Source organism: Phoca vitulina, unplaced genomic scaffold (assembly GCF_004348235.1).
Source record: "Phoca vitulina isolate PV1807 unplaced genomic scaffold, GSC_HSeal_1.0 scaffold20, whole genome shotgun sequence".
In the NCBI taxonomy this organism is placed as follows: Eukaryota; Metazoa; Chordata; class Mammalia; order Carnivora; family Phocidae; genus Phoca; species Phoca vitulina.
In genome coordinates this window covers 6858739-6883629 of record NW_022589723.1, presented here as the reverse complement: position 1 = coordinate 6883629, position 24891 = coordinate 6858739, and the positions used below count along the sequence as shown (strand labels likewise).

The 24891-nt window shown below is 40.1% G+C and overlaps 1 protein-coding gene and 1 non-coding gene across 2 annotated transcripts; both read right to left on the bottom strand.

The window, feature by feature from the left end:
* Nucleotides 1-9151: 9151 nt before the first annotated feature.
* Nucleotides 9152-23700, bottom strand: TMCO5A (transmembrane and coiled-coil domains 5A). The gene is made up of 10 exons (XM_032417532.1): nucleotides 23662-23700; nucleotides 22327-22476; nucleotides 21785-21908; nucleotides 21351-21401; nucleotides 20568-20639; nucleotides 16948-17004; nucleotides 16499-16558; nucleotides 16008-16072; nucleotides 14652-14894; nucleotides 9152-9350 (listed from the first exon to the last, which is right to left on the bottom strand). Exons 1-10 carry the CDS (start codon nucleotides 23694-23696, stop codon nucleotides 9152-9154), a joined length of 1056 nt encoding a protein of 351 aa, XP_032273423.1. The 5' UTR covers nucleotides 23697-23700.
* LOC116640859 lies at nucleotides 12320-12421 on the bottom strand. Its single transcript, XR_004301087.1, has one exon. It is a non-coding gene; the product is annotated as a small nucleolar RNA U13 (small nucleolar RNA).
* Nucleotides 23701-24891: the final 1191 nt, after the last annotated feature.

The window sequence follows — 24891 nt, the reverse complement described above, 5'->3', positions numbered from 1 at the left end:
ATGGTATCAGTTATCTCTCGAATTCTGCCCTCGTGATCCAGTAGTTGTTTATCTCTTTTTTTCTCAGCTTCTTTATTCTCCATCATTTGGTCTTCTATATCACCAATTCTCTCTTCTGCCTCATTTATCCTAACAGAGCCTCCATTTTTGATTGCACTTCATTAATAACCTTTTTGATTTTGATTTGGTTAGATTTTAGTTCTTTTATTTCTCCAGAAAGGGTTTCTCTAATAAGTTCCATGCTTTTTTCAAGCCCAGCTAGTATCTTTATAATCGTCATTCTGAACTCTAGTTCTGACATCTTACTAATGTCAGTATTGATTAGGTCCCTGGCAGTCGGTACTGCCTCTTGTTCTTTTTTTTTTGAGGTGAGTTTCTCCGTCTTGTCATTTTGTCCAGAGGAGAACAGATGAATGAGAGAACAAAATGCTAACAGGGTAACAATGACCCCATAAAAATATACACTAAGCAAATCAGAAGAGACCTGAAACCAGGGGAAAAGAAAGGGAAAGAAAGAAAAAAGAAAAAAAGAAAAAATGAATATGATCAAATATGATCAGGCTGATGAATAGATCAGTGCCACACACTAGATTTTGGGCGTATTTTGGTCTGTTAGAAGAAACTGCCTCCCAAAATTTTAAAGAAAGAATAACTTATATATGTACAAAAGTAAGGGTAAATACAATGAAGGGACAGAATATGATTGTAAAGATGAAAATCATAAAAGATTTTATAAAAGGAATTGGTAAGATAAGAAGTTGGTTAGCCTGGTGATGTGCATTAAAGAGGGCACGTTCTGCATGGAGCACTGGGTGTTATGCACAAACAATGAATCATGGAACACTACATCAAAAACTAATGATGTAATGTATGGTGATTAACATAACAATAAAAAATTAAAAAAAGATAAGTTGGTTGAAAAAAGAAAAAAGGGAAAATAAAAAAAAAAGGGAGAGAATGTGATCAGGCAGGAGACTAGAACAAAGCCATACACTAGAGATTTAGGGTATATTTTGGTCTGTTAGAAGAAACTGTATCCCAAAATTTTAAAGAGAAAACAACTTATATATATATCAAAAATAGGGTTAACTACAGTGAAGGGATAGAATATGACTCTAAAAATGAAAAATAAAAAAGATATTTTAAAAAAGGGATTGATAAGATGTTGGTTGAAAAAGGGAAAAAAAATTGAAAAAAAAATAGAAAAAGAAAAAAAGAAAATTAAAAAAATTAACTTCGAAAGACTAAAGTATCATGGGAAAAAAGCCATGAATTCTATGTTCTTTATCCCCCTTTGCCGTTCTCATCTATCATAAACTTGGTCTTGGCTGGATGTTCTTGCTGATCTTCTGGGGGAGGGTCCTATTGCCATGGTTCTCAGATGTCTTTGCCGGAGGCAGAATTGCCCCACCCTTGCTGGGGGCCAGGCTAAGTAATCTGCTCGGGTTTGCTCTCGGGAGCTTTTGTTCCCTGCAAGCTTTCCGTACAGCTTTGTAGGACGAGAGTGGAAATGGCGGCCTCCCAATCTCTGCCTTGGAGGAGCCGAGAACTCGGGGCCCCACTCCTCAGGGAGCCCCCAGAGAAAGCAGTCAATCACTCCTGTATCCCCAGTCTCTGGCCACACTCCGTGCTCACCTGGGCTGTGACCGAGCATTTCTATCTCTGGCACCCGACCCCGTGTGGAGTCTCCAAACCCAGCAGATCTCTGCGGTGCACTCCCGCACCACTCCTCCCTGGGGAGGAAGGGGAGTCTCCCCGGATCTGCTGCTTGTTGGGTCCCTGCTGGAGGAGCAGTGGCCCGACTGTGCCGCGGATCACGGTTTATGGCAACCCCGAGCTGAGAGCCCACTCCTCAGCTCCGTCTCTGCAGCCGGCTTCCCCGCTCCGATACCTGGGAGCTCTGCTGCACTCAGGCACCCCCGGTCTTTCTGTGACCCCGAGGGTCCTGAGACCACATTGTCCCAGTGAGGGTTCCACCCCCCGCTTAGCCACTGGAGCGATGTCCCTCAGTGGAGCAGCCTTTTCAAATTTCTAATTTTGTCTCTGCTGCTCTATCACTTGCCAGAAGCGGCCAACGGAGGCCCCTTCCCCCACCGTCTATCTTCCCAAATATCGCCTCGGATTCACTTCTCCGCACATCCTACCTTCCAGAAAGTGGTTGATTTTCTGTTCAGAGAGTTGCTGCTATTCTTTTCTTTGATCTCCTGTTGAGTTCGTAGGTGTTCAGAATGGTTTGATAGCTATCTAGCTGAGTTCCTGGGACTGGTCGAAATTTAGGTCTCCTACTCCTCCGTCATCTTGCTCCTCCCTCTGCAAATCTTTTCTGCTACCTACTTTTCCATTCTATAACTTATGGTTGTTTCTTTTTTTTTTTAATAAAGATTTTTTTTATTAGAGAGAGAGAGAACACGCAGAGGAAGAGGGAGAAGCAGACTCCCTACTGAGCAGAGAGCCCAATGCGGGGCTCAATCCCAGGACCTGGAGATCTTGACCCAAGCCAAAGGCAGATGCTTAACCGACTGAGCCACCCAGGCACCCCTTTATGGCTGTTTCTATAGCTCTGATCCAGCATCGACTCAAACTTGAGTCAAACATAATTGCTTTTCTCCCAAAATCACCTGTAAGAGTCAGCAAAAGGCAACTTGTGGAGGCAAATATCTACAACTATGTGTGGTAGATTTTAATGGTGACTGAAGTAAGCATGTGGGAGCATACACTGCAGTACCACTTAGGAGATCATCTAAAATTGAATATTAGCTTTTCTGGTCTTCTGAAAGTTTCATGTCCATTTCCATGAACTTGGAGTTCAGGGTATCTTCATGTTATTCAGCTTTCTCTCCTTCTTCCAGGTGTGACAAAAATTCCTTGTATTTTATTATTATAAAGAGCATTTCAGCTCTAGCACTTATCACTCCCCCACAATTCACACTTTGCATAACTCAAGATTTATTAAGGTGCTCTGCTAAAAAAAGGTTCATGTATTTCAAGTATTACCCTTTCTTTTCTCCACTTCCCTATTAGGTTTTATAGGAGCAGGGAGAGAAATATGGAGGATTATTACCCCAGAGTTAAGAATTATGACTTTACCTTAAAAAACAGGAGGGTACAGTTGATTTTGTTTTTAAATAACAATTCTGTTGCAAGAATCTCCATTATGTTACTGCCCCACTGTGAAGAGTTGGGAAATGCTAGTTTACTAGAAGGGCCACTGAAGGAAGACTCAAGAGACTAGGTTCTTATCCTGGTTCTGTCATTAACTAGTTGTGTGATTTGAGGGAAAGTACCCCACTGGGTCTGAAAGAGCAGTCTCTAAATTCCCTGCCAATTCTAGGAATCTATGAGTTGGCTGAGAGTCTCCCTGGTGTCTAATTCTTCTATAATTGTAACCATGGTTGGGATTTCCCCTTGACAGGTGGATGGACATCCTACCGCTCTGGACCATGCCCCACCCTTGGCCAGCTGTCTGGGTCAGTGTCTGCTGTCAGAAACAATAGAAGTTTTATAGGTTAAGCTTTGAACCAGACACAAGCACAGATTCTGATTTTTTCAACTCAGAACTTCAGTTGTTTGCTCTCAGAACTGGCTTCCTTATTTGTATACCTGGTATAATATCTACCTTGGGTAATCATGTTTAATACAATAGTGCAAGGGAAACGTAGTTAAGTGCCTGACATATAATATGCCCTCAGTAAATGGAATTTAATTAATTTATTTTTAAAGATTTTATTTACTTATTTAGAGAGAGAAAGAGAGCACGCAAGTGGGGAGAGGGGCAGAGGGAGAGAGAGAGAGAATCTCAAGCAGACTCCACACTGAGAATGGAGCCCAACACAGGGCTCGATCTCACGACCTTGAGATCATGACCTAAACCTAAATCAAGAGTTGGCCGCTTAACCGGCTGAGCCACCCAGGCGCCCTAGTAAATGGAATTATGATCATTAACATCATATCTGTTACAAAGGGGCCGGGTGAGTGTCTTGGCAGACTATTACTGGGTTTGCTGATACATCTTAGTGTATGTGGTAGAATGTACTCAGGTTACTGTACAGATTAACTCCCAAACTTTGGTTTTCCTGAGTGGTAAATATAATCTGGGTGGGAGAGACGAATGGCTCTGAACAGCAACTTTTTTTTTTTTTTAAAGTTGTGTGAAGGAAGACGAAGGCAGATTGTTTGAAGAGTTGGGAGGGGGGAAGATTTTGAAAATGAGAAATAAGCATGACCAAAGGGGAATTTGATTCAGTTTCTGAAGAGTGATGAGCAACATGCATCCTTTACCTCTGTCTCCACTAATCTTTTTAATTGAAGTGTAACTAACACACAGTGTTATGATGGTTTCAGATGTACAATATACTGATTCACCAATTCTATGACTTACTCAGTGCTCATCACAAGTGTGCTCTTAATGCCCTTTATGTATTTCACCCATCCATGAATCTTAAATTTATATATTTTATAACACTCCTAGAAGTAGCACTGTGGAGTGAGATCTATTTTAGGGATTTATCAAAGTGTGGAATCCTGCTTCATGGTAGGCAGAGACTTGTAAGGAAATCCTTTCACTCAAGACACACATTCTGAAGATTTTAGGCAGATTATAATTGTAGGTAGTGATTCAGTCCTTGGGATAGGGTACTATATCGTCTCTGCTCTTGATGTTCAAACATGGCTTTGGCCTATGAACCTGTGAAAAATGGGACAGATTGGCCATTTATCCTGGACCTTCCACTGTCTGGTCTCATCCAGTAGGGATATACTTTTCCTATGCAAAGAAATGGCTTCTGAGAGCCTGCATACTGTGGAACAGTGCCCTCTGCTGTTCCTGAGGGAACCGTGCAGCCACAATGAAGTCCTGAGGGAAGAGCACCACTCCAGAGCCAAAGCAAGCTGCTCTGTTTTCTGCAACGATTAGGACGCTGACACAGCTAGTCTCAGCTGTAAATATTCGGCAGGAGAAGCAATAGCAGCTTTCCTCCCCTGTACTTGTTTCTAGGCAGGCTCTGATCCCACATTACATATGAATGCCCCCTTCCCATTTTCACTGCAAACACAGAACAGTTTCTATTAGTTTTACTCTTTAATAGAAAGAACTTTTAAAACAGTGATTTTAACCATTGAACCTTGCCTTTGAAACAACTCTACTTCCCGGTATTATAAGGAAGTCGATACCACTTTAAGAAAGCATAGGTGATAGCTGTGATGAAATAAAGGCATATAGCATATAAACCAGCAGTTCATGGTCAAAAGTTTATACCAGTAGGGGATCGTTATATTTTTCTTTCTTCCTTTCTTTTTTCTTCCTCCTTCCCTTTTCTTCCTCTCTCTTCCCTCCTCCTTCTTTTTAATAAAATCGTCTAAAATACCACAGAATCTCCTACAGCAATGATATTACATGATGAAAACTGTTTTGCTGAATTTCTCTACCTTCTGGGAACAATTTTTTTTGGCTGGTTCTCTTTACCCTCTGAGCAGATACTCGTGCTCTGAACCCTCTCAGCTACTATCTTCTGGGTACAACCCCAAACAACACAGTCAACATTTACCTTTACTTAACAAACAGGGAAATTCTGTGGATTTCAAGCTGGCATTAGGGATTCATGTCCTCTACAATAACTTTTGAGCTGTTTTTTCAGCATCATTCCACTTGGCTACAGCAAAGAAAATACAGTGAACAATGAAATATGCATGAAAAAAAGTTTAAAAAATTTTTCTTAAGATAAATGACTCTGAAACCACAATGTGGGAGAGTACTGTTTTTCATGATTCTGAGTTTCAAATTCATGAGTTTAGAAGGTGTGGATTTCTTGCTTTATCATGGGGTAGGACACTAGTAAATGGGAGCTGGCCCACCTTATCTTTCCCTTCTGCCAAGAATGAAATCCAGTTTAATGTGGTATCAGCCAACCAGTGTGAATAAACTGCTAGATTCCACTGGATCCCAGAATTCCAGTGCCATTCAGTGTAGGAATAAGTGGTGCATGCAACGTAGATCTTTATTGACATGGTGGAAGGTATTTTCATTTAGGGTGGTGGGTAAATAACTCAGAGTTATTTGTACTGTCAGATTACAGGTGTTTTGTATTTTACTTTAATAGTTGCCAGGAGAAAAGGGTTTGTTTTTTTCTGAAGCCTGGGATTAAGAAATAATTTACCCATTATAGGTAACTTGTCAAGAAAGAGAGTTGCTCAATTTTATGGTATTTCTATTTGGTTACTTCTATTTAAAATACCTATCTAGGGTAGAAGATGCTTTTAGTCTTTCAGTAGAGAATGACTTTGCTGACACATGGTCAGCTTATTTAGTGCTTGGCCTGTCATTCTTCCTTTCAGGCTAGCATAATCCTTGGATCTGATGTCACCTATTGGACATAGGCATGGGGAATTACCTCCTCTTTTTTTTTTTTTTTCTATTGTGGGACTCAAAATATACGCATGTGATCTGTTTCTTCTTTTCACCTTCCCAAAGATAAACGCTATGTTGTCTTTATCTTTATATCCCCAACACTACACAGTACTAGGGATTTAACTTCTTTTTCTTCCTTTTCTCTTACTTTCCCTCTGCTCTCAAATCTTGAGCAATGTGAACTCATCAGTTTGAGGAACAATTATTTTGGAATGTAGATGAATAGAGATGTTGCCCAAACAGACCAGTTGATACCAAGTTAGAAAACACAGGTTTGACCATAGAAAAGAATGGCAGGTTGAACACTGACTTTCAGTAAATGTATGCTTCTCTTCTCTAGGGACAGAAGTTCCATAAAAGCCTAAAAAGTGCCTGGAAGGGAAGATGTGCTCCTTGGAGCCTCCCTTCGAGGGTTTCATTGGGCCCTTGTATTCTGAGGGTTGAGTCTTCAGAACAGCTCCCTGACCTCCAGAGTGTGGGTGTCCTGAGAGTAGGCAGACTTCCCAGACCAAAGGCTTCCTGGGGATGCAAGGGTGAGGCTGGCAAAAACTGTACTCAATCTTGAGCCTTTAGAAACTGACCCTGGGACAGAGGGCTCAGTATAGGAATGGAAGGAGAGGTGTACCTTGAACTCTGGCACTGAGACCTTAAGCATAGGGCACCCTTGATTGAACTTAACACTGAAGAATGGGACCTACTTCCCTCAGCAAAATACACTGTGCCGGGCCTTAGACTGCACATAAGGCAATCATATGTCCTGGTCTGTTGAGGCGGTCCTGTTTGATTTCTCTTGTCCTGGCATAATTATTAATAGTTTCCTTTTCTATTATCACATGTCTCAGTTTGGATGATAAATTATTTGTTCAACCTGTGCAGGACTAGTTTTCAGTAGTGCCATTGTGTGGCCTCAAGAGGTAATGAACTAAGGGGTCTTTATGTTTGTTCCCTGCTGGTGTGGAAGCCAGAATGAGCCCTCGCTGCTCTTGGATTTCAGAGCTGTCAAGGCTAAGGATAATTTAGGAGGGTCAGGAAGCTTCAAGAGGGAGTTTGAATATATCTTGTTAATAAGGCATGTGGATGCTTTAGTAAGTAAGTGGAAAAATAAGAGGTTTGACCATATGTAGGTTACCCCAAGTTTGTAAAGCAGTTTATATTAATCATATGCTATTTAGTTTAGAATCCTTGCTTTAGCCCTACAAATCTGATTTTTTTTTTTAAGATTTTATTTATTTATTTGACAGAGAGAGACACAGCGAGAAAGGGAACACAAGCAGGGGCAGTGGGAGAGGGAGAAGCAGGCCCCCTGCCGAGCAGGGAGCCTGATGCGGGGCTCGATCCCAGGACCCCAGGACCATGACCCGAGCCGAAGGCAGATGCTTAACGACTGAGCCACCCAGGCGCCCCCAAATCTGATTCTTTACATGGTTCTTTTACTGAGTTTTTTGCAGTAGTTTTTCAGTATCTAATCTATGATCTTGAAAGGTTAAAATTTTTACTGGCAGGAAGACCTATGAAGTGAACTATAACTTTAAGAGTTTATTTAATTGAAAAAGTTGGATGTTGGGGTGCCTGGGTAGTCAGTTAGGCATCGGATTCTTGGTTTTGGCTCAAGTCATGATCTCAGGGTCATGAGATTGAGCCCTGTGTCGGGCTCTGTGGTCAGTGTAGAGTCTCCTCCAGATTGTCTCTCTCCTCTCCCTCTGCCCCTCCCCTGCTTGTGCATGTGCACATGCTCTTTCTTTCTTTCTCAAATAAATAAGTAAATCTTAAAAAAAAAAAAGAAAGATGGAAAAGATTGGATATTTATGTGTAAGGCTAAAACTAGTGATTAAGTGGACATCTGCTTTTGCCTGCCCAGTATCTCTTTTCTTTTCTTTGCAAACTGAGCCCCTTCTTCTTAGGGAAACTTATTCATGTAGTTTAGGTGGGGTTAACTCCCTTATCTCTTTTCTTCTTATCAACCTCCCCAAGAGGTTGGAAATATGATTCATGGATTCATGCTTGACCAATCAGAGTACTCCCATTCCTTTGGCTGCACTGAGTGTTGGGCAGGGGTAGACACTTGGCCTCAACTAAGGCAGTTTCTCTGAAGTTTCCTGCCGGAACTGTTGAAAAGACTGTTTCATTTAGCCAAGGCTGCTAATCTTGTACTGTGGGACTTAAGCTTTTGGCAGTATCTTGCCACTGAAAGGAAAATGCCAATTCAAAGAGAGTGGTGAAACCCCATTAATCTTGCTTTTAGACTTCTGGATCCAGCCATGCTGGGAATCCCAGACTTTTAGTTGCACAAAGCAATATTCCACCCCCCTGCCTTTTTTTTCTTTTTGCTATGAATTTATAAATTAGTTTAAGTTAAGGTCATTTGTAACTAAATAATTCTAATATAAGTAGTGAGCAATCTTCTGCATTGTAGACAGGGATCCAGTCTTTCAGATTTTAAAGATTTTCTAGAAGAATTGGTCAACTCTAACTTTGCTTAGTATCTATGACATTATTCTAAAAATGGTCTAGTTTGTTTACTATCTGGGACTATTTAGCTTATCCTGTAGTCATAGAAATCTATTTACAGAGCTTTTTCCTGGGCAAGGTCAGTCTTGGAAAGACAACATGGAAAGAGAAGGTAATCAAGTAGACAGACCTTGAGGAAAAAACTGAAGAAAACCTTTTCCCTCTGCAAATTCTGCCGTTTCTTAGTGTACAGACTCAGACACCACTTGCCTTTTTTTGCTCAAGGATATTTCTTGGGGATCAGTGAGGTAACATGTCCTCTGTCTCAAGTGTGAGAGATGGAAAGAGGAAGCATCTTAGCTTCCACAGGATGTCCCTGCTCAATATCTTGGGCAGTATGTTGATAAGGAGATCTGGATTTATAAAACTTATATGGAAAAACAAGTAGCCCAGCAGTCTGATGAAAAATAGGGTGGTGAAAAAGACATATTGAAAAATCCTGAAAAGAAAAGGTCAAGAAACTGTTAACCAGAGGTTAGAAAACCAGGAACAAAATAAAACTCATACCTAAATGCATGTCTTGCTCCTTCTTGATATTTAAATGTCTCCCACTAATTGTTGTCTCTATTACCGACAATGCCTTGTAAAGGCAGCTCCTTCCCATATGCTGGCTTGCCTGTTACTCTCTCTTTCATTACCATGTTTTATTTTCTTTTTGCATTTATCACTATCTGAAATTATCTTGTTCTTTTATCTTTTGTTTTATTTTTGTTTCCAACTTGTTTTCCGAAGCATTTACAACAATTTCTAACCATCAGCAGGGTATGTGTTTCTGTGAGTCCATATTTTTTCCAACACTTGATAGCATCAGATTTTAAAAATTTTGCCAAATGGGTGTAAAGTAATGGTCTTAATTTGCATTTCCTTGGTGAACAATGATGCTGAACATCTGTTCTGTTCACAGATCTTATGTGTTTCCTCTTGCCCATTTATCTATTAGTTTGTTTAGGGTAGTCTTATTGATTTGTAGAAGTTCTTTATATGTTCTTGATATCAATCCTTTTCCAGTGTGTGTACTATGAATATCTTCTCTCTATAATTTTCACTCACTCTAAGGTGTTAAAAAACAAAAGTTATTAATTTTAATAGTCTAGTTTATCAATCTTTAATTAGAATCAATGCTTCTTGTGTCTTATTTAAAGAACTGTTCCCTACACCAAGGCCTAAAAGTTGCTCCTGTTTTCTACTAACAGTTTATGGTAGTTTAAAATATGTCCACACATTCTTTGGTATCACGCACTTCAAGAGTCTCTTCTCCCTTAGAATGTGGCCAGGACTTAATGACTTGGTTCTAAAGAATAGAGAATCATGGAAGTGACTGTGTGTGGCTTCCTGGATTACATACTAAAGGCATTGCTGTTTGCTCCTTACTCTCAGGAGGAAGCCAGCTGTCATGCTGTGAGGATACACAAGCAGCCCTGTGGCGAGCTCCATGTGAGGAGGAGCTGAAACCTCCTGCCAACAAACTGCAAAATTTGCCAGATGTACGAGTAAGCTACCGTGGAAATAGATCCTCCAGCCCAGCCAAGCCTTCCACTGACTCTAACTTTGGCCAACATCTTAATTGCAACCTGATAACAGACCATGAACTAGAACTACCCAGCTGAGTGGCTCACAGATTCCTAATCCACAGAAACTGTGAGATGAATGTTTGTTGCTTGAAGCCACTAAGTTTTGGGACCATTTTTTATTTGGCAGTAGATAACTGATGCCAAATTTTCAAGATTTTTTTTTTTTTGGACATTTAGTCCTTAACACATCTGGCCTCGCTTTTTAAATATGCTGTATAGTAGTGATCTAATCTCATTTTTTTTTCTCACCTGGATAACTGTTTTTTTACCCCCTACCATTTTTATTGAACAGTTTTTCCTCTTCTCTCTGATATACAATCACTGTCACATGTCACATATCGAAGTTCTATATATGCACTGTTTCTAATTCATTGGTTGATTTTCTTGTTCCTGTGACAGTATCACACTATTGTAATTACTGCAACTTCATAGAAAGTCCTGATATCTGGAAGGGCATATTCCCCACTCCTTGCTCTTCTTTAAAATTGTCCAGGTTATTTTTGACTCTATTCTTCTATATATAGTATATTTTAGAATAATTGTATTAAATGTAATGAAAACCTTTTGGGCAGTTTGGTTGGAACTGAAGTGAATCATTTGAAGAGAATTGATATATTTATGATATTATGGCTTTCTATCCATGATCATGGTATTTCTCTTCTTTAATTCTTATTATTTTTAATGTTTCCTAATTTCTATAAATTCCCCTATGGTGGTCCTGATTTCTTTTTTAACTGATGAATTATTTTGGCCTTGTGGTTTTACTGTGATTTGCACAAGCAAATCTCCACTTTTTCCTTTCCTGTATTACCCTTATCCAGCTGTGCTAGGCTGCCGTCTGCTGTAGAACAAATTCACTACCTACCTCCACCTACCAGTGAAAAACAGCCCCTTCCCCACCAGTTCCCTTAAGTTTTTCTCTAGAATTGATCTTGGTGACAGGAGGCAGGGTCCGTTATAGTACAGCATCTTGGTCAGAATTAGAATCAGAAACCCTTTACAGACCTCTTCCTAGTATTCTCCTTAAAGCTAAATACAATATTCATGAGAAAGTTCTGGGATGACATTTCTGGGATGACATTCCCAGAGAAAATCTTAGGAATAATCCAGCTTTCTTATCTCTTGAGTCAGTGCCCAATATACCAGTGCCCCATAGGATATTGGAGCAGAGCAAGAGGAGAGATCTTTGTAGTTTGATATGATGAGCTAGACTTTTAGGATGCTGTCAGGTTCTCTTCAGGATACTAACTCTCTTTCAAGGCAGACAGTTCTTATCCTGGGAACCCACATGGGCAGTTCCATGTGAGGCACTGGTGTCAAATTATATGCTAAAGCAGCCTGGGAATTCTAGGGAAATTCTGCTAGCTGTTCTGGGAACATTGTATTTTGGGATATCCAAATATGTAACACTTCACTTATCTGGTATGAAGGGGTATCCCCCATAAGCAAGTTTACCAGACAATTGGAGGTGACATTTAAGCACCAATAATTTTATGTTAACCATTTTGATGGAACTCTTTCTAAATCATATTTCATACCACTTTGAATATATGTTTCTCTATGCTTTCTTAAACAAATTATATTGAACATAATCTGACCTTTTCTTGGAAATGCAGGGACTTCATTGAATCCCAATTTTATTTTGCTATCACAGCGATTCCCTCAGGACTAATATCCACTTGGTTGTTTGAATCTTGAGCTCTTATTCAGTTTAACAAGTATTTTTGAGCAATTATTTTGGGCTGGGTACTGTTGGGTACGATCTCTCTTTCACAATCATTTTCTGTCTTATTTGCTATTAGGCAGGGGAATATGTGCATTTACAAGTTCTGTACTATTTCTAATGTAACATGTTGACATCGTAACAGTATTTGAGGGAGGCACGTCTGACACAATAGTGTGAAAACCCTATTCATCATCTTACGAACCACAAAAGGATCCTCCCATTCATAATCTACTGATGTTATTGGAGAACAAGAACCCATCAAGCTAATTCAAATTGTTAAAGGGAAGCAGGAGTAAGTATCAGTTTGCCACATTTCTCTTAGGTCATAAAATTCCTATTTCTGATTACTATTAGGCTATTCACTTCTAAGATTGGAAAGTTGAGATTAGGAATTGCCTTTGGGGGCACCTGGGTGGCTCAGTCGTTGCGCGTCTGCCTTTGGCTTGGGTCGTGATCCCGGGGTCCTGGGATCGAGCCCCACATTGGGCTCCCTGCTCTGCCTGACGCCTGCTTCTCCCTCTCCCACTCCCCCTGCTTGTGTTCCCTCTCTCGCTGTGTCTCTCTGTCAAATAAATAAATAAAAATCTTAAAAAAAAGGAATTGCCTTTGGACAAGGAAGTCATACATTAGAACTGAGAAACATAGTCATCGATGACACTAGTTTTTTGACTTCACTCTGGGTGTGTGTATGTATACAAGGGTCTCCTTGTCCAGACTTTGTTATCTGCCAGGATGGCTAAGTGGAACTCCCAGTTTTCCAGGAAGTTTACTCAAAGATGTCTACTTACCTTTTGCAGAACCATGTTCCCTTCTTTTGGAGAGAATGATCCTGGGAGAAGAAAGGACATGGATAAATAAGCGATTTTTGGAAGCTATCATCACTGTCAAATAATATTCAGTGAGCCATTAATGTTATATTTAGATAATATCTTACAATTTTTTATATGCATAAACAGATGGAATTTTTAGACAACCATATATATACACGCATGTGTGTGTATGTGTGTGTGTAATTTTGTATCACTTTTTTATATGTTGATAGGAATAATTGAAGCCATAAAATGGTAAGGTATGTCATACAGCTAATAAGTGGCAGAGCCAGGCTTGGAACCTGGGCCCTTCAAATATGCATTCAGGGCTCTTTCAACTATGCTCTTACCTCCTACTTAACCAGTAACCCTTAAAGAAGTTTATAGGTTATGAAAATCACACAAATATATTCTAAGAAAAGTTTTAAGAACTATAAAAAATGTAAAGATGAGGATATATCCTGGATGTCTGTGGCATCTCTTCCAAAATATTTTCTCAGTTATTTCATTTTCCTTTTAGCTTCCTTGTGAGATAAAAAATGAAGAGGAATTACAGTCACATTTTAAAATTGTGAAAATGACACTCACAGAATTAGAATTAGAAAAATACTTTCTGGGTTACAAATTTGGTTCTATAACTTGAGTGAGTTTAAGCAGCATGTCAACTGGTCAGTTGCTCAGGCAGACTCTGTAAAGATAGTTCAAACATCATAGGTCATCGAACCATTATGGGACTTTGGTAATCTTGATGAAGACAAGTCTGCTAGAAGGAATACTTTGATGAGTCATTGGGGGATAGATGGTGGGATATATCAGGGAGCATGCCAAGCTTGGTTCTAGAGAGGTGGGGTCCAATTAATTTCAAGAGTTTTGTTGTTGTTGTTTTTGTTTGTTGTATAATATGCAAGGTTGGGACCAGAATGACTTGTATAATATGCAAGGTTGGGACCAGAGTGACCCATGACTTCCCAATGGGAACCATGGTCACTGTGAACGTGGCCTAATATATATCCAAACATCTGGATGACCCCAAGGACAATGGTTGATTGTTGATATTTGCTTTTTAGGGAGAGATGACTTATTTTTTTCTGACATTATGAAGACCATGTATCTCAATGATAAAATTTCTGGTGAATGTCAATTTTGGCTCTAAAGCCAATAAAAATTACAAAATTAAAGTCTGACAAAAGTTTATCTTTTTGCCCTATGTACTTGCTGCCACAAGATGCCAAGCAGGCCAAGAGGCCTGGTGCTCTACATCCAATTCTGTGTCCTTTAGACTTCTACATATATACTAATGACATCATGGTGTTAAATATGAACAGACACTGAAGTTGTATCATAAAGAAGTAATGACTTCTCATGTTTTAACTCATGGGCCAACCTGATTAGATGGTGTTAGATGCCCTGGTGCTCTGTGTAGTGAGAGATTTGGGACCATGTTGGGATCACCAGGAAAGAATATTGTGATTCTGGGAGATGGGAGGAGTGGTATATGTGTCCTATATTGGCCTTCTCTCCATATAGCGTACCCTCAGTTAATGTTCCTTCTTGCTTCCATCCTGAACTCTGTGAGGTCTTAAGCTAGTTCCTTTGAGAACACATCATTTGCATGGCGCCGAGAGAGGAAAAACCATTGTTCCATAGCATATTCTTTGTTTATGTGTTTAGGGTTGGAATGCTTTAGAATTATGTCTGGTACTATTCTTGGAAAATGCACATGGAAAGATTGGTATGTGTTTGGTGGCTGATAGTGTTTTGGAAACTCCCTTGAAGGCAATGACACCGAGAGAAGCTGAAGGTGGAGTGAAATGCTTACCTTGTTATTTTGGCTGTTAGACTCTTTTCTTACAGAATTCATGCTCAAGACTTTTGATCTAGGGGAAAAAGAACCAAGATAGGGACTGAATAAAGTACATACAAATATTTATACTACATCACAGTTATTTAAAAACAGTTTTATATTCTAAAGCTATACTGTCCACTATTATAGCCAGTGACTATATGTAACTGTTTACATTTAATGACAATAAAAAAATCAGTTCCTCAGTCACAATAGTCATCTTTTAAGGACTCAATAGGTGGCTAGTGGCTACATATTGGATAGCACAGAAAGTTCCATTGGGCAGCCCCATTCTAAAATCTTGGCTTAGCAATGAAGCCATACTTAATGTTCAGGATGGATCTCAGGAGACTTGAAGGTGTCCTTTAATGGGGCAAGGACCTCCAAGTCCTGGTATCCTGGCCTCCAGGCCACAGTGTGGACTGAGTCTACTTAGAGGCTATGTGCAGTTTAGGTCTTTTTTTCTTGATCCTAAGATTCTAAAATATTTAATAAATGGAAATACTTCCCAACTGATTTAAGATTTAACTTCTAAAGAGGGTCAGGAAATGAAAGTGAGGTTTTTTGGCTTTAGTTTCTCACTATTTAGACTCTTTTGATAAATTCAAGGATTAATTTTTTGGAGGTGGGCTTTTCTCTATTATTTCTAATTTTTAATGTTCATAGTTTCATATAGTATGGTTTGGTTTCATAATATGATAGCCCTAGTTTGTATCTAGAGATTAGTTTCATGTCTATTCCATATGGTTGAGTTTCTATATATTTTGGGGAAGTGAGGATGATATTAATTTTAGTTCTTTTTTGTAAAATTTAAATGGAATGCCCTTTTTATCAAGGTGCCAGACCACTAAACCCTTTTTAAAGCACATGTTCCTTCCCTTAATATAAACCCAAATAACTGGTAATGTGAAAAATTATGAAGGAAGGTGTATGTCTGCAGTCTTTTAAGAAAGATCGGAGGACTTGCATTTTAAAATGGGTGTGGCTTAGTAGGGATCTAATAGCTCGCTAAAAGAGGGGAAGGTTATATGGTGTTGGGGCTCACTCAATTCCAAATAGGAATTGGTCAGAGAAAAGTTTGCTCTGACCCAGGCTGAGATGGAGTTACCACTAAAACCAGGATGTTCCTTTGTTTGCCAAAGCTCACACTTCTCTCTCAAGGAACCGAGTCTCTAGTTCTTCTTCTATTTTCCTCAAAGTTTCCTGGTACTTCTTCATAGAGAAATAAAAGAAACCACAGTTACTAGCCAGAAGCTTTATGCTCTTGCTAATCATAATAAGCATGTATTATACTACATTGCCATGTGAATGGTTGGTATTCCCACTGCCATTTTGTCTCCTTTCCCAGTCCCCCAGCCTTCCACTACTCCAGATCTCTCACTGCACGTCACCACTGGGCAGGTGCCTGCAGTTATTGGGATTATAAATAGGAAAAAGTGCTCATTATTAATTTAAGAGCACAGAGCTTGGGAGACTAGGGCACTAATAGAATGATTCTGGTGGTAGAGTGTCGTCCTCCCTAAAGGCCTTTGTAATGCCACCTTGAAGAATTAAAATTGTTGTTCTTTGAAAAGCCTGGTTTCATTTCATCATGTACCTTAACAAACCCATTGCTATTCCTTTACTGAGAAACTGTACCTTTATACAGAGGGCCTGATCTTCACAGAGCTGGGCCACAAATGCATAATCTTCCATTACCTGGGAAGCGAAAATTCAGTCTTAAATTTTGCTCAGTAAATTGCTATAAGAACAGCAGTGTACTTGCTTCCTTTTAGGACCCAGGCCCTAAATGTGCTTTTCTAATTGTTCTAAATATGTATTTGCTGTACATATAAACTCATATCTTTTTTTAAGGATAAAAAAGCTGTATTTTATAGTCCCAATGAGAATTATTTGCAGACAGTTGGGAGAAAAATAGATACTAATTTATTGAAGATATAGATGGAAGGTATCCTATAAAAAATGTTAAAGAGAAGGTGATCTGGGGGGCTGTATTCACACAATCTAATACATTCCTTCAATTTGTGTGACCAAGGATCAAGATTTCCTTCCTTTGGGAGAAGTAACATTGAAGTTATTGTCATTACCTTGGCTAGCTCTTTCTCTTGGTCTGCACAGGAAGCTTCCAGCTGTTGTAACTTGGCCTACAGAAAGGGAAGGAGACTGGTAACTCAGCCAGGCAAAAGCAGGATTCCATTCTGAAATGGGATCTTAAAGGTTATCTTACAGGTGGTTCAAGTACCTCAGGACCAATTTCAGATGTCTTTTTAATGGAGGGGAGTCAAACTTGAGGTGAGATGACTCTTGAGTTGAATTTAAATATAAATATTAGCCAAATGGAGATCTGGAAGAAATATTTCCCATGCAGAGTTTCCAGCAAGGACCAAGACTGTGAAATAGCACAAATTGGTGTGTATGAAGAAGTTATGTGGCAGAAACATAGGGGAGATTGGTAAGAATGAGATGGGGTGGGGAAAGGTAGCCACGTATGAGATTATGTAGGGCCTTATAGCTTCTGGAGAGTTTAATTCTTTATTCTTTTTTTTATTTTAAGATTTTATTTATTTATTTGACAGAGAGAGAGAGAGAGAGAGAGAACAAGCAGGGGGAGCGGCAGGCAGAGGGAGAGGGAGAAGCAGCTCCCCGAGGAGCAAGGAGCCCGATGCAGGGCTTGATCCCAGGACCCCAGGATCACGACCTGAGCCGAAGGCAGTCGCTTAACCAACTGAGGCACCCAGGTGCCTCTTGATTCTTTATTCTAATTGCAGTGAGAAGCCAGGTGAGAGCTTGAAGTTGTAAAGACACAATCTGGTTTGTGTTCTTTCTAAAGAAGAGTTTTTTTCTATGTGTGGAAGGTATATTGTTTAGGGGTAAGTGTAAAAGCAAGAGGACTAGTTAGGAGTCTACTTTAGGCTCCCGGTGAGGGTTTAGGGTGGCTTGCAAAAGGGTGGTAGTTATAGTACTAGTAGATAGAGAGGAGTAGATGCATTTAGGATATATCCTATAGGCAGAGGGGACATATTGCAGTCTTTCCTCCCTTCCCTTTTCAGTTCTATTATTCCCACTCTCATCTAGCTACCATTATTTCGCGTTTGGACTCTTTTAACAGTTCCTTTCCCCTCCAGGGGATTACATCTAGGGCCAAAGAGCCGAATGTCCTAAGGGCTGTATTTTATTTATTTTAAACGGAAAATTTTTATTTTTTCAAATTTTTATTTAAATTCTGGTTAGTTAACATATAGTGCAATATTGGTTTCAGGAGTAGAATTTAGTGATTCATCACTTACATACAACATCCAGTGCCCATCATAACAAGTGTCTTCCTTAATGCCCATCCCCCATCTAGCCCATTCCCCACCTACTTCCCTTCATCAGCCCTCAATTTGTTCTGTTTTTTTTTTTTTTAAGATTTTATTTATTTAGTTAATTGACAGAGTGAGAGAGACAGTGAGAGAGGGAACACAAGCAGGGGGGAGTGGGAGAGGGAGAAGCAGGCTTCCCACTGAGCAGGGAGCTGGATGCGGGGCTCGATCCCAGGACCCTGGAATCATGACCTGAGCCAAACCAACTGAGCCACCCAGGTGCCCCTTGTTCTCTATTGTTAAGAGTCTCTTATGGCTTGTTTCTCTCTCTCTTTTTTCCCCCCTCCCATATGTTCCTCTGTTTTGTTTCTTAAATTCCACATATGAGTGAAATCATATGGTATTTATTTTTCTCTGACTTATTTCACTTGCTAAGGGCTGTATTTTAAAGATTTATTTATTTTAGAGAGAGAGAGAGAGAGAGAGAGAGAGAGAATCCTCAAGCAGATTACACGCTCAGCCTGGTGTCTGACATGGGGCTTGATCCTAGGACCCTGAGATCATGACCTGAGCTGAAACCAAGGGTCAGATGCTTACCTGACTGAACCACCAGGCACCCCTAAGGACTGTATTTTAAAGACAGTGGTCTGAGTCACAAGGAGTTGAGGCAGGCATCCTATTAAACTACTGAACTGATCACCAGCATGCAAGAGGAACAGAAGCAACAGAGATGATGTATATTTCATAGAATTAGAGATACCACCTGAGAATTCTACAAAATACGTGGGCAGAAGGGAGTAATTCAAAGGGTTGATAATACTCTGGAACTCTTTAGGGCTGGGCTGAGTGCTGCCAGGAAAATAAAGGCCAATGTTATACTAGGAACTCCCTATCTAGAGTCTATCGGAATCAGCTCACCTGACGTGGCCAGCATAGCCAGACTTAAAGTGTCACCACTAGTTTCTGGCAGGCTTTCTGTTAGCGAAACTTGTTTTGGGCAGAGGAAGGAAGAAAATCAGTCTCCTGATTGCTGCAGTTTTATGGCAAGGATAGTCAAGGAGCTTCACATTCCTTTCTAGTCTAGTTCGAATTTATTCCTGAGATACAAACAGGCTTCCAGATTTCTTTCTTTCCGAATAAGTTTCCTGGATGGGCATGCCCAAGCAAGCTTACTTGATGCTTTGGACTTCCTCTTTTTTTATGGCTATCAACACTAATTTGGCCAACAGAACATAGGGCAGTAATGCTCTCTTCTTTCATTTTCTATTTTTAGTGTGTCCATATCTTCAGAGGCTTCATGCACACAGTGTGGGCTTAAGTATTGGCTTAACTGTGGGTTTAAGAAGCAAGAGAGATTGAGAAATAGGGACAATCTGTTTAAAAGCCCATTATATATTATACTGTTAAGTAGTGAAACATAATTTTTATCTTTATAGAGACTGAAAAAGTCTCTCTTTATTTGTTCTTATATGAAATATATAAAAATAACTATCAATTTAAGAAAAAAGAAGCAAAGGGGCACCTGGCTGACTCAGTCAAAAGAGCATGCAACTCTTGATCTCAGGGTCATGAGTTTGAATCCCACGTTGGATATAGAGATTACTAAATCATCATCATCATCATCATCATCATTTTTAAAAAAAGAAGCAAAAGAGAAATTAGGTAAGGCAAGGACAAAGAGATAATCCAACAGAAATGATCAAGTAAGAACTTTATCTGCTCTCTGAATAAAAAAGTCTAAATCTTATATCTTTGATCAGATGGGTTGTGGTTGTGCTCAGGTTCTTAGCTCTGGAACACAATTAGGGAAATGCTAAGCACTATATGATGCACTTAGGAGAGGTCACTATATACTTGAAGGACCAATTGAATGAATCCTTTTCTGGATTGGAGTCAATGACAGGGTGTGTAAATTACCTAGCACACAGTAGATTTACAAATCTAAACTCTGCCTCTGTGAATTCATACATGTGCTTCAGCCAGACTTTTAAATAATCACCTTAAAATGGTTTTAGAACTCCCCCAAAATAGTATTTTATATACACAATTTCATTCAATTTTCAAACCGAGGCTGGGAGGGACTGATTAAATTGCCCACCTTCATATATCATTCTAAGTACCTCTGGGGCCAGGATTTAAATGAGGGACTTCAACTGCCTCTAATGTTAATATGCATTTGTGCATTTGTGTTCTGCTCTTTTTGATGGAGAGAGAACAAAATATATGGCTTCAGAGTGAAATTCCTTACTAAGGGCAGAGGAGAATTAAGCACTTAGCAGCTGAGGCTTAAGCCTGGCATGGCTGAAACTACAAAGAATTTGTCCCAACTTTGACAGTGTTTCCACTTGAAGGCTTGTTTCCTGGTCATGCAGCCCAAACCCATTCGAGATTGCTTTTTTGTTTACCTTTGACTCTTCTGGGGATCCCTTTGTATTGTCTTGTTCACACTTGGTTGCCTTATGTGATTTTCTTGTAAGCTATGGGTTCAAATAGAAAAAATACATTTCAAATAAAAAAAAATCAAATTAAAAAATATGGAAGACAAAGACATTCTCTGGTGTGTGGAGCCAGGAACTTGGCCTTGATTAAAGCTGCCAGGAGATGGTTCCTTAGTGGATACTTAGTGTCTTTGGGAACATCTTTATTCTACCCCCATCTTCTCGTTAGTTTTGACCACCAAAACTAGAGTTTGCTCAAAGCAGGAGTACTTCCCTGAACCCCCTAATCCATGCTGGATTACTCAGGGCTGCAGGCATGGGTAAGAAAGTAGAGTAATCATAAAGAAGTCCACTGTGTTTTGACCAGGAGTTGAGGTAGAGGGAATACCTGGACAAAGAAGAGGGAGCTTTTTGGCATTAAGTATTTTTAAAAGTCTCTAGTGCAAGTAAAATTAACCTCTTACCACAAGGGTCCCAGTCAATTCCTTCAACAGAGTGTCTGTTGGAATCCATTTCTTTGTGATAGAATGAAGAACCCATGGGATCACTGAATACCTGGAATACCCTATGCACTCTTTTCACCTGACACTTGCAGGCAAAATCCATGGCACTTAGGTCATGAGGTTCAGCCTCAGGAGAGTGGAGCAGGAGTAGTACCCATCCCCAGCACAGGCCTCATTTTCCGTCCCTTGCCTCTTTGATGACTGGGGCTGTTTGGGGACACCCAGGAGCACAAGAGCCCCATCCCACCTTTCTTTGAAGTTCTGCTATACTGTGGAGCAGAGTTTCATTCTTCCTATCCTGTTGAGAGAAAGAAGCAGAGTGTAAGTGTGCATCTGCACACCATCATCTGCTTTTATTCAATTGATTGTTCTCCATTTCACCCCAGCGATATTTTCCTGCAGTAACTGTACCTTCCTGCATATTGTCAGGTACAGGACCTGTGGTTTGTTCTCAGTATGGACACACCATCTTACCAGGGATCACCACATGCAGGGCTTCCTGGTAATATTAAATATTACCAGAGAAACCCTACCCTCCACACATCCCCTTCCCATGCAAGAACACATTCTGCCATGACTTTGGAGTTGGCTATTCTTTGTATGTAAAAAGGAGACACTATTTTATCTGACAGTGCTGAGGAATAAAACCTATCAAATGACTCTTCCCTGCTTTTTGCTTACGAGTCTAGCTGTTTCTTCTTCCAGCTCCTGCAAGGCTTTTTCCCTCTCCACTGCGGTGCAATTCTCCTTCTCCCACTCCTCATCTTCAGCCAAGTCTCTGGTCTGAGTGATCTCATTTTCCAGCCTGGATAACATAAGCACACACTATGAGGAATGACAGCCTTCAAACTGATAAAACACATGTCAGTTTTAAGGATATTTTGATGTAAATACAAATCTCAAGTCGGAAATCCTTTCTTTCCTGGATCCTTAGGATAAGAATCACTTTAAAGATAAGACAAGCAAGATTCACATGATTCCCATGTCAGACACCCCAGTGTTCTTTCAGCTCAGGTAAGTATCACTCATTCTCTTAGGATTCTTTTTGAAACTTGCTATATTTCAGGGTTTGAGCCACAGACAAACGCCAAAGAATGAAGAAGAATTTTTTTTGTTATATAAGATACAGGTCGCCAGAGTAAGCTGGAAAATTCAGTTTTGTTTCTTTTCCTCCACCCGGTTCTTTGGATTATGAACATCCCTCATGAAGCCCCAACACTCACCTCTGAATCTCGTTTTCTTTCTTGTGGATTTTGAGAAGAAGTTCCTGATTTGCTTCATCTATTCTCTGCATATCCCTTTCAAGGTCCATGTTCAAACTGTTAATGTTCCTCTTTGACTGGACCAATCTTAAGATTTCCACTTTCTCTGACCTATAAACTCAGCCCCCAAAATGAACAAGGGCCAGTTACCTTAAGATCAATAACCTTTGTACCAAAGAGGATACCTAGAAGACATGTAACTCATTAGCCTGGCTATTTCTGGGAGTGTACTTCTCCTTTTTCATTTTTATGAAATTGCATTTCTTAATTATGTTCTACAATTTGTAATTTTAAAGATTTTATTTATTCATGAGAGAGAGGGAGAGGGAGAGGGAGAAGCAGGCTCCCCGCTGCTCCCCGCTGAGCAGGGAGCCTGATGCGGGACTCGATCCCAGGACCCCAGGATCATGACCTGAGCTGAAAGCAGATGCTTAACCATCTGAGCCACCCAGGGACCCTGTTTCAGTAATTCTTAACTCATTCAGCAAGGGAGGTTTTACCCAGCCTTTCTCGTCCAAAGTGCTCAGCATAATAGTGCACCTCCACTTTGGTTCCAGGAGAAGTTTTGCTTCCTTAAATAGCCTTTTGCATTGGAGAGAATGGTTTCTCAAATTGTTCACAAAACCTGCTCATGCGATACACTTTTATCATGTACTTTTATTCAGGTAGCTGGTACATGATTTATGGTTGGACCCTGCTTTATGCAGAGCCACAAGAAGTTTCCACCACTAGTTAGGGCTTCAGCCTTTTCCCACCTCCCACATCTGAAAACTTCTCCACTGCCTGCTAGAAAGCTTGAGAATCTACTATGGGAGTCACTCCATTGAGCACACACAGAAGTAATCCAGGCATTCACTTTCAAGAGTGCAGACATTTTTTTGAAGTAAATTTGAATGAAATAATGGTAACTTAATGCTAGTGTAGTCTAGAAAGTTATCTGGCATACGAGAACCTCTCAATAAATTTTTCATTTTCTTGTGTGCCACTTAATTAATTGGTTTCTCTCTAAAATGATTAACTGGAAATAAGATAGTGAGGCAGAGGGACTTTTGAGTAGGCATGAGGGATGATTTTGAAAAAGAAAAGTCCTACCTTGGAAGGGCTGGCTTGGATGGGGGATTTGCAATGGCTATCACTTCAGGAGGGCATGGGGCCCTTGGGGCAGAGTGCAGTGAAGGATGGATGGATAGGAGCTGAAGGAAAGAGGGAGACTAGAAGATGAAGAAAGGGATCAACAGCAGACATGCTTCATACCTTGGTCCTTGGATGTGGCTTTGCATAATCATGACTACTTACTCATAATCTAGCTGATTGTTCTTGTGTTCTTCCATTGTAGATTCCCTAAAATACCAGCAGAGATGTATCTAATGAATTGGGGAAATAGGTCCATTTATAAAACACAGTAACTACCTGAGAGTCCCAGAAGATAGGAATAAAGTTAAGTTAACTGGTTTCCTTCCTCCCACTTCTACATTTTGGACATAACAAAACTTAGCCTTCTGATTCTTTTGCCCATGATAGGATTATGCCTCAGTAAGGATACAGTGAAGATAGAGGGTTAGTGCTGGAAAATTTAATATATATCCAGCTAGCCATATACTGAGATGATTCACCAACACAAAATCCTTTGAAAATGTTTACATGGCAATAGGAATCAACAGAGGTTATCAATTGTTCTTAAATCTCTTTTTTTTCCCTCTGTGCCCAGCTGCTTCTCTTAAGACCCCATGGGCATGGATACATATGCATAACTGCCCTGAAAAATAATCTCTCTGCTTTCTCGCCTGGCTTCTGCAAGGATCTCCAGATATTAAGATCTCTAGTATTAAATAGGACTCAGAAAAAATAAGCAGGAGTAAATAATTTGGCTTATTCTGATACTTAGTTGCTTCCTTTTCTCTAATAAACTCTACCTCCCTTCTGATGTCTTCTTGATTCTGCCCTAGTCTGTTAGCTTCTGAAGAGTTTAATCTTTCCCCACTGGAACCATCCAATAGAATCTCAGAACCTTCCATCGGGTCATGAGTCGGCTATTGACATAGGTTGGGTGGGGCAGTATGTCACAGTAGGGTGGGTGGCAATGGTTTCTCATCATTTGTGCCAAGTTCAGAGCCTAGATGGATACATGTTTCATGGCCAACTCTTCCCTTTGGTGGTGGTAGTTTCAATGGTTCTGATTTCTAGGCAGTTTGAAGGGATAGCCTCTGTCTTTATTTCTCTGGCAGATTGAGCACTTTCCCTGCCCAAGTATGACTTACGTGGGAGCTCTGGGTCCTAACACCAGCAGCCCAATCCCATAAAGTAGCCAACTAACTACTCATTCATTCAACAAACAGTGAAACTTTGTAGGAGCACCTATTTTTGTCAGGCTCTGTTCTAAGTACTAGGGAGACATAGTGAACAAAATAGCCCAAAGCCCCTGCCTTTATGGAGTTTACATTCTAGGGTGTGTATGTCGGAGGGATGGGAAGGGGTAACACAAGCAACAAAATAAATGAGTAAGTTTATCTTATCTGGTATGTACAT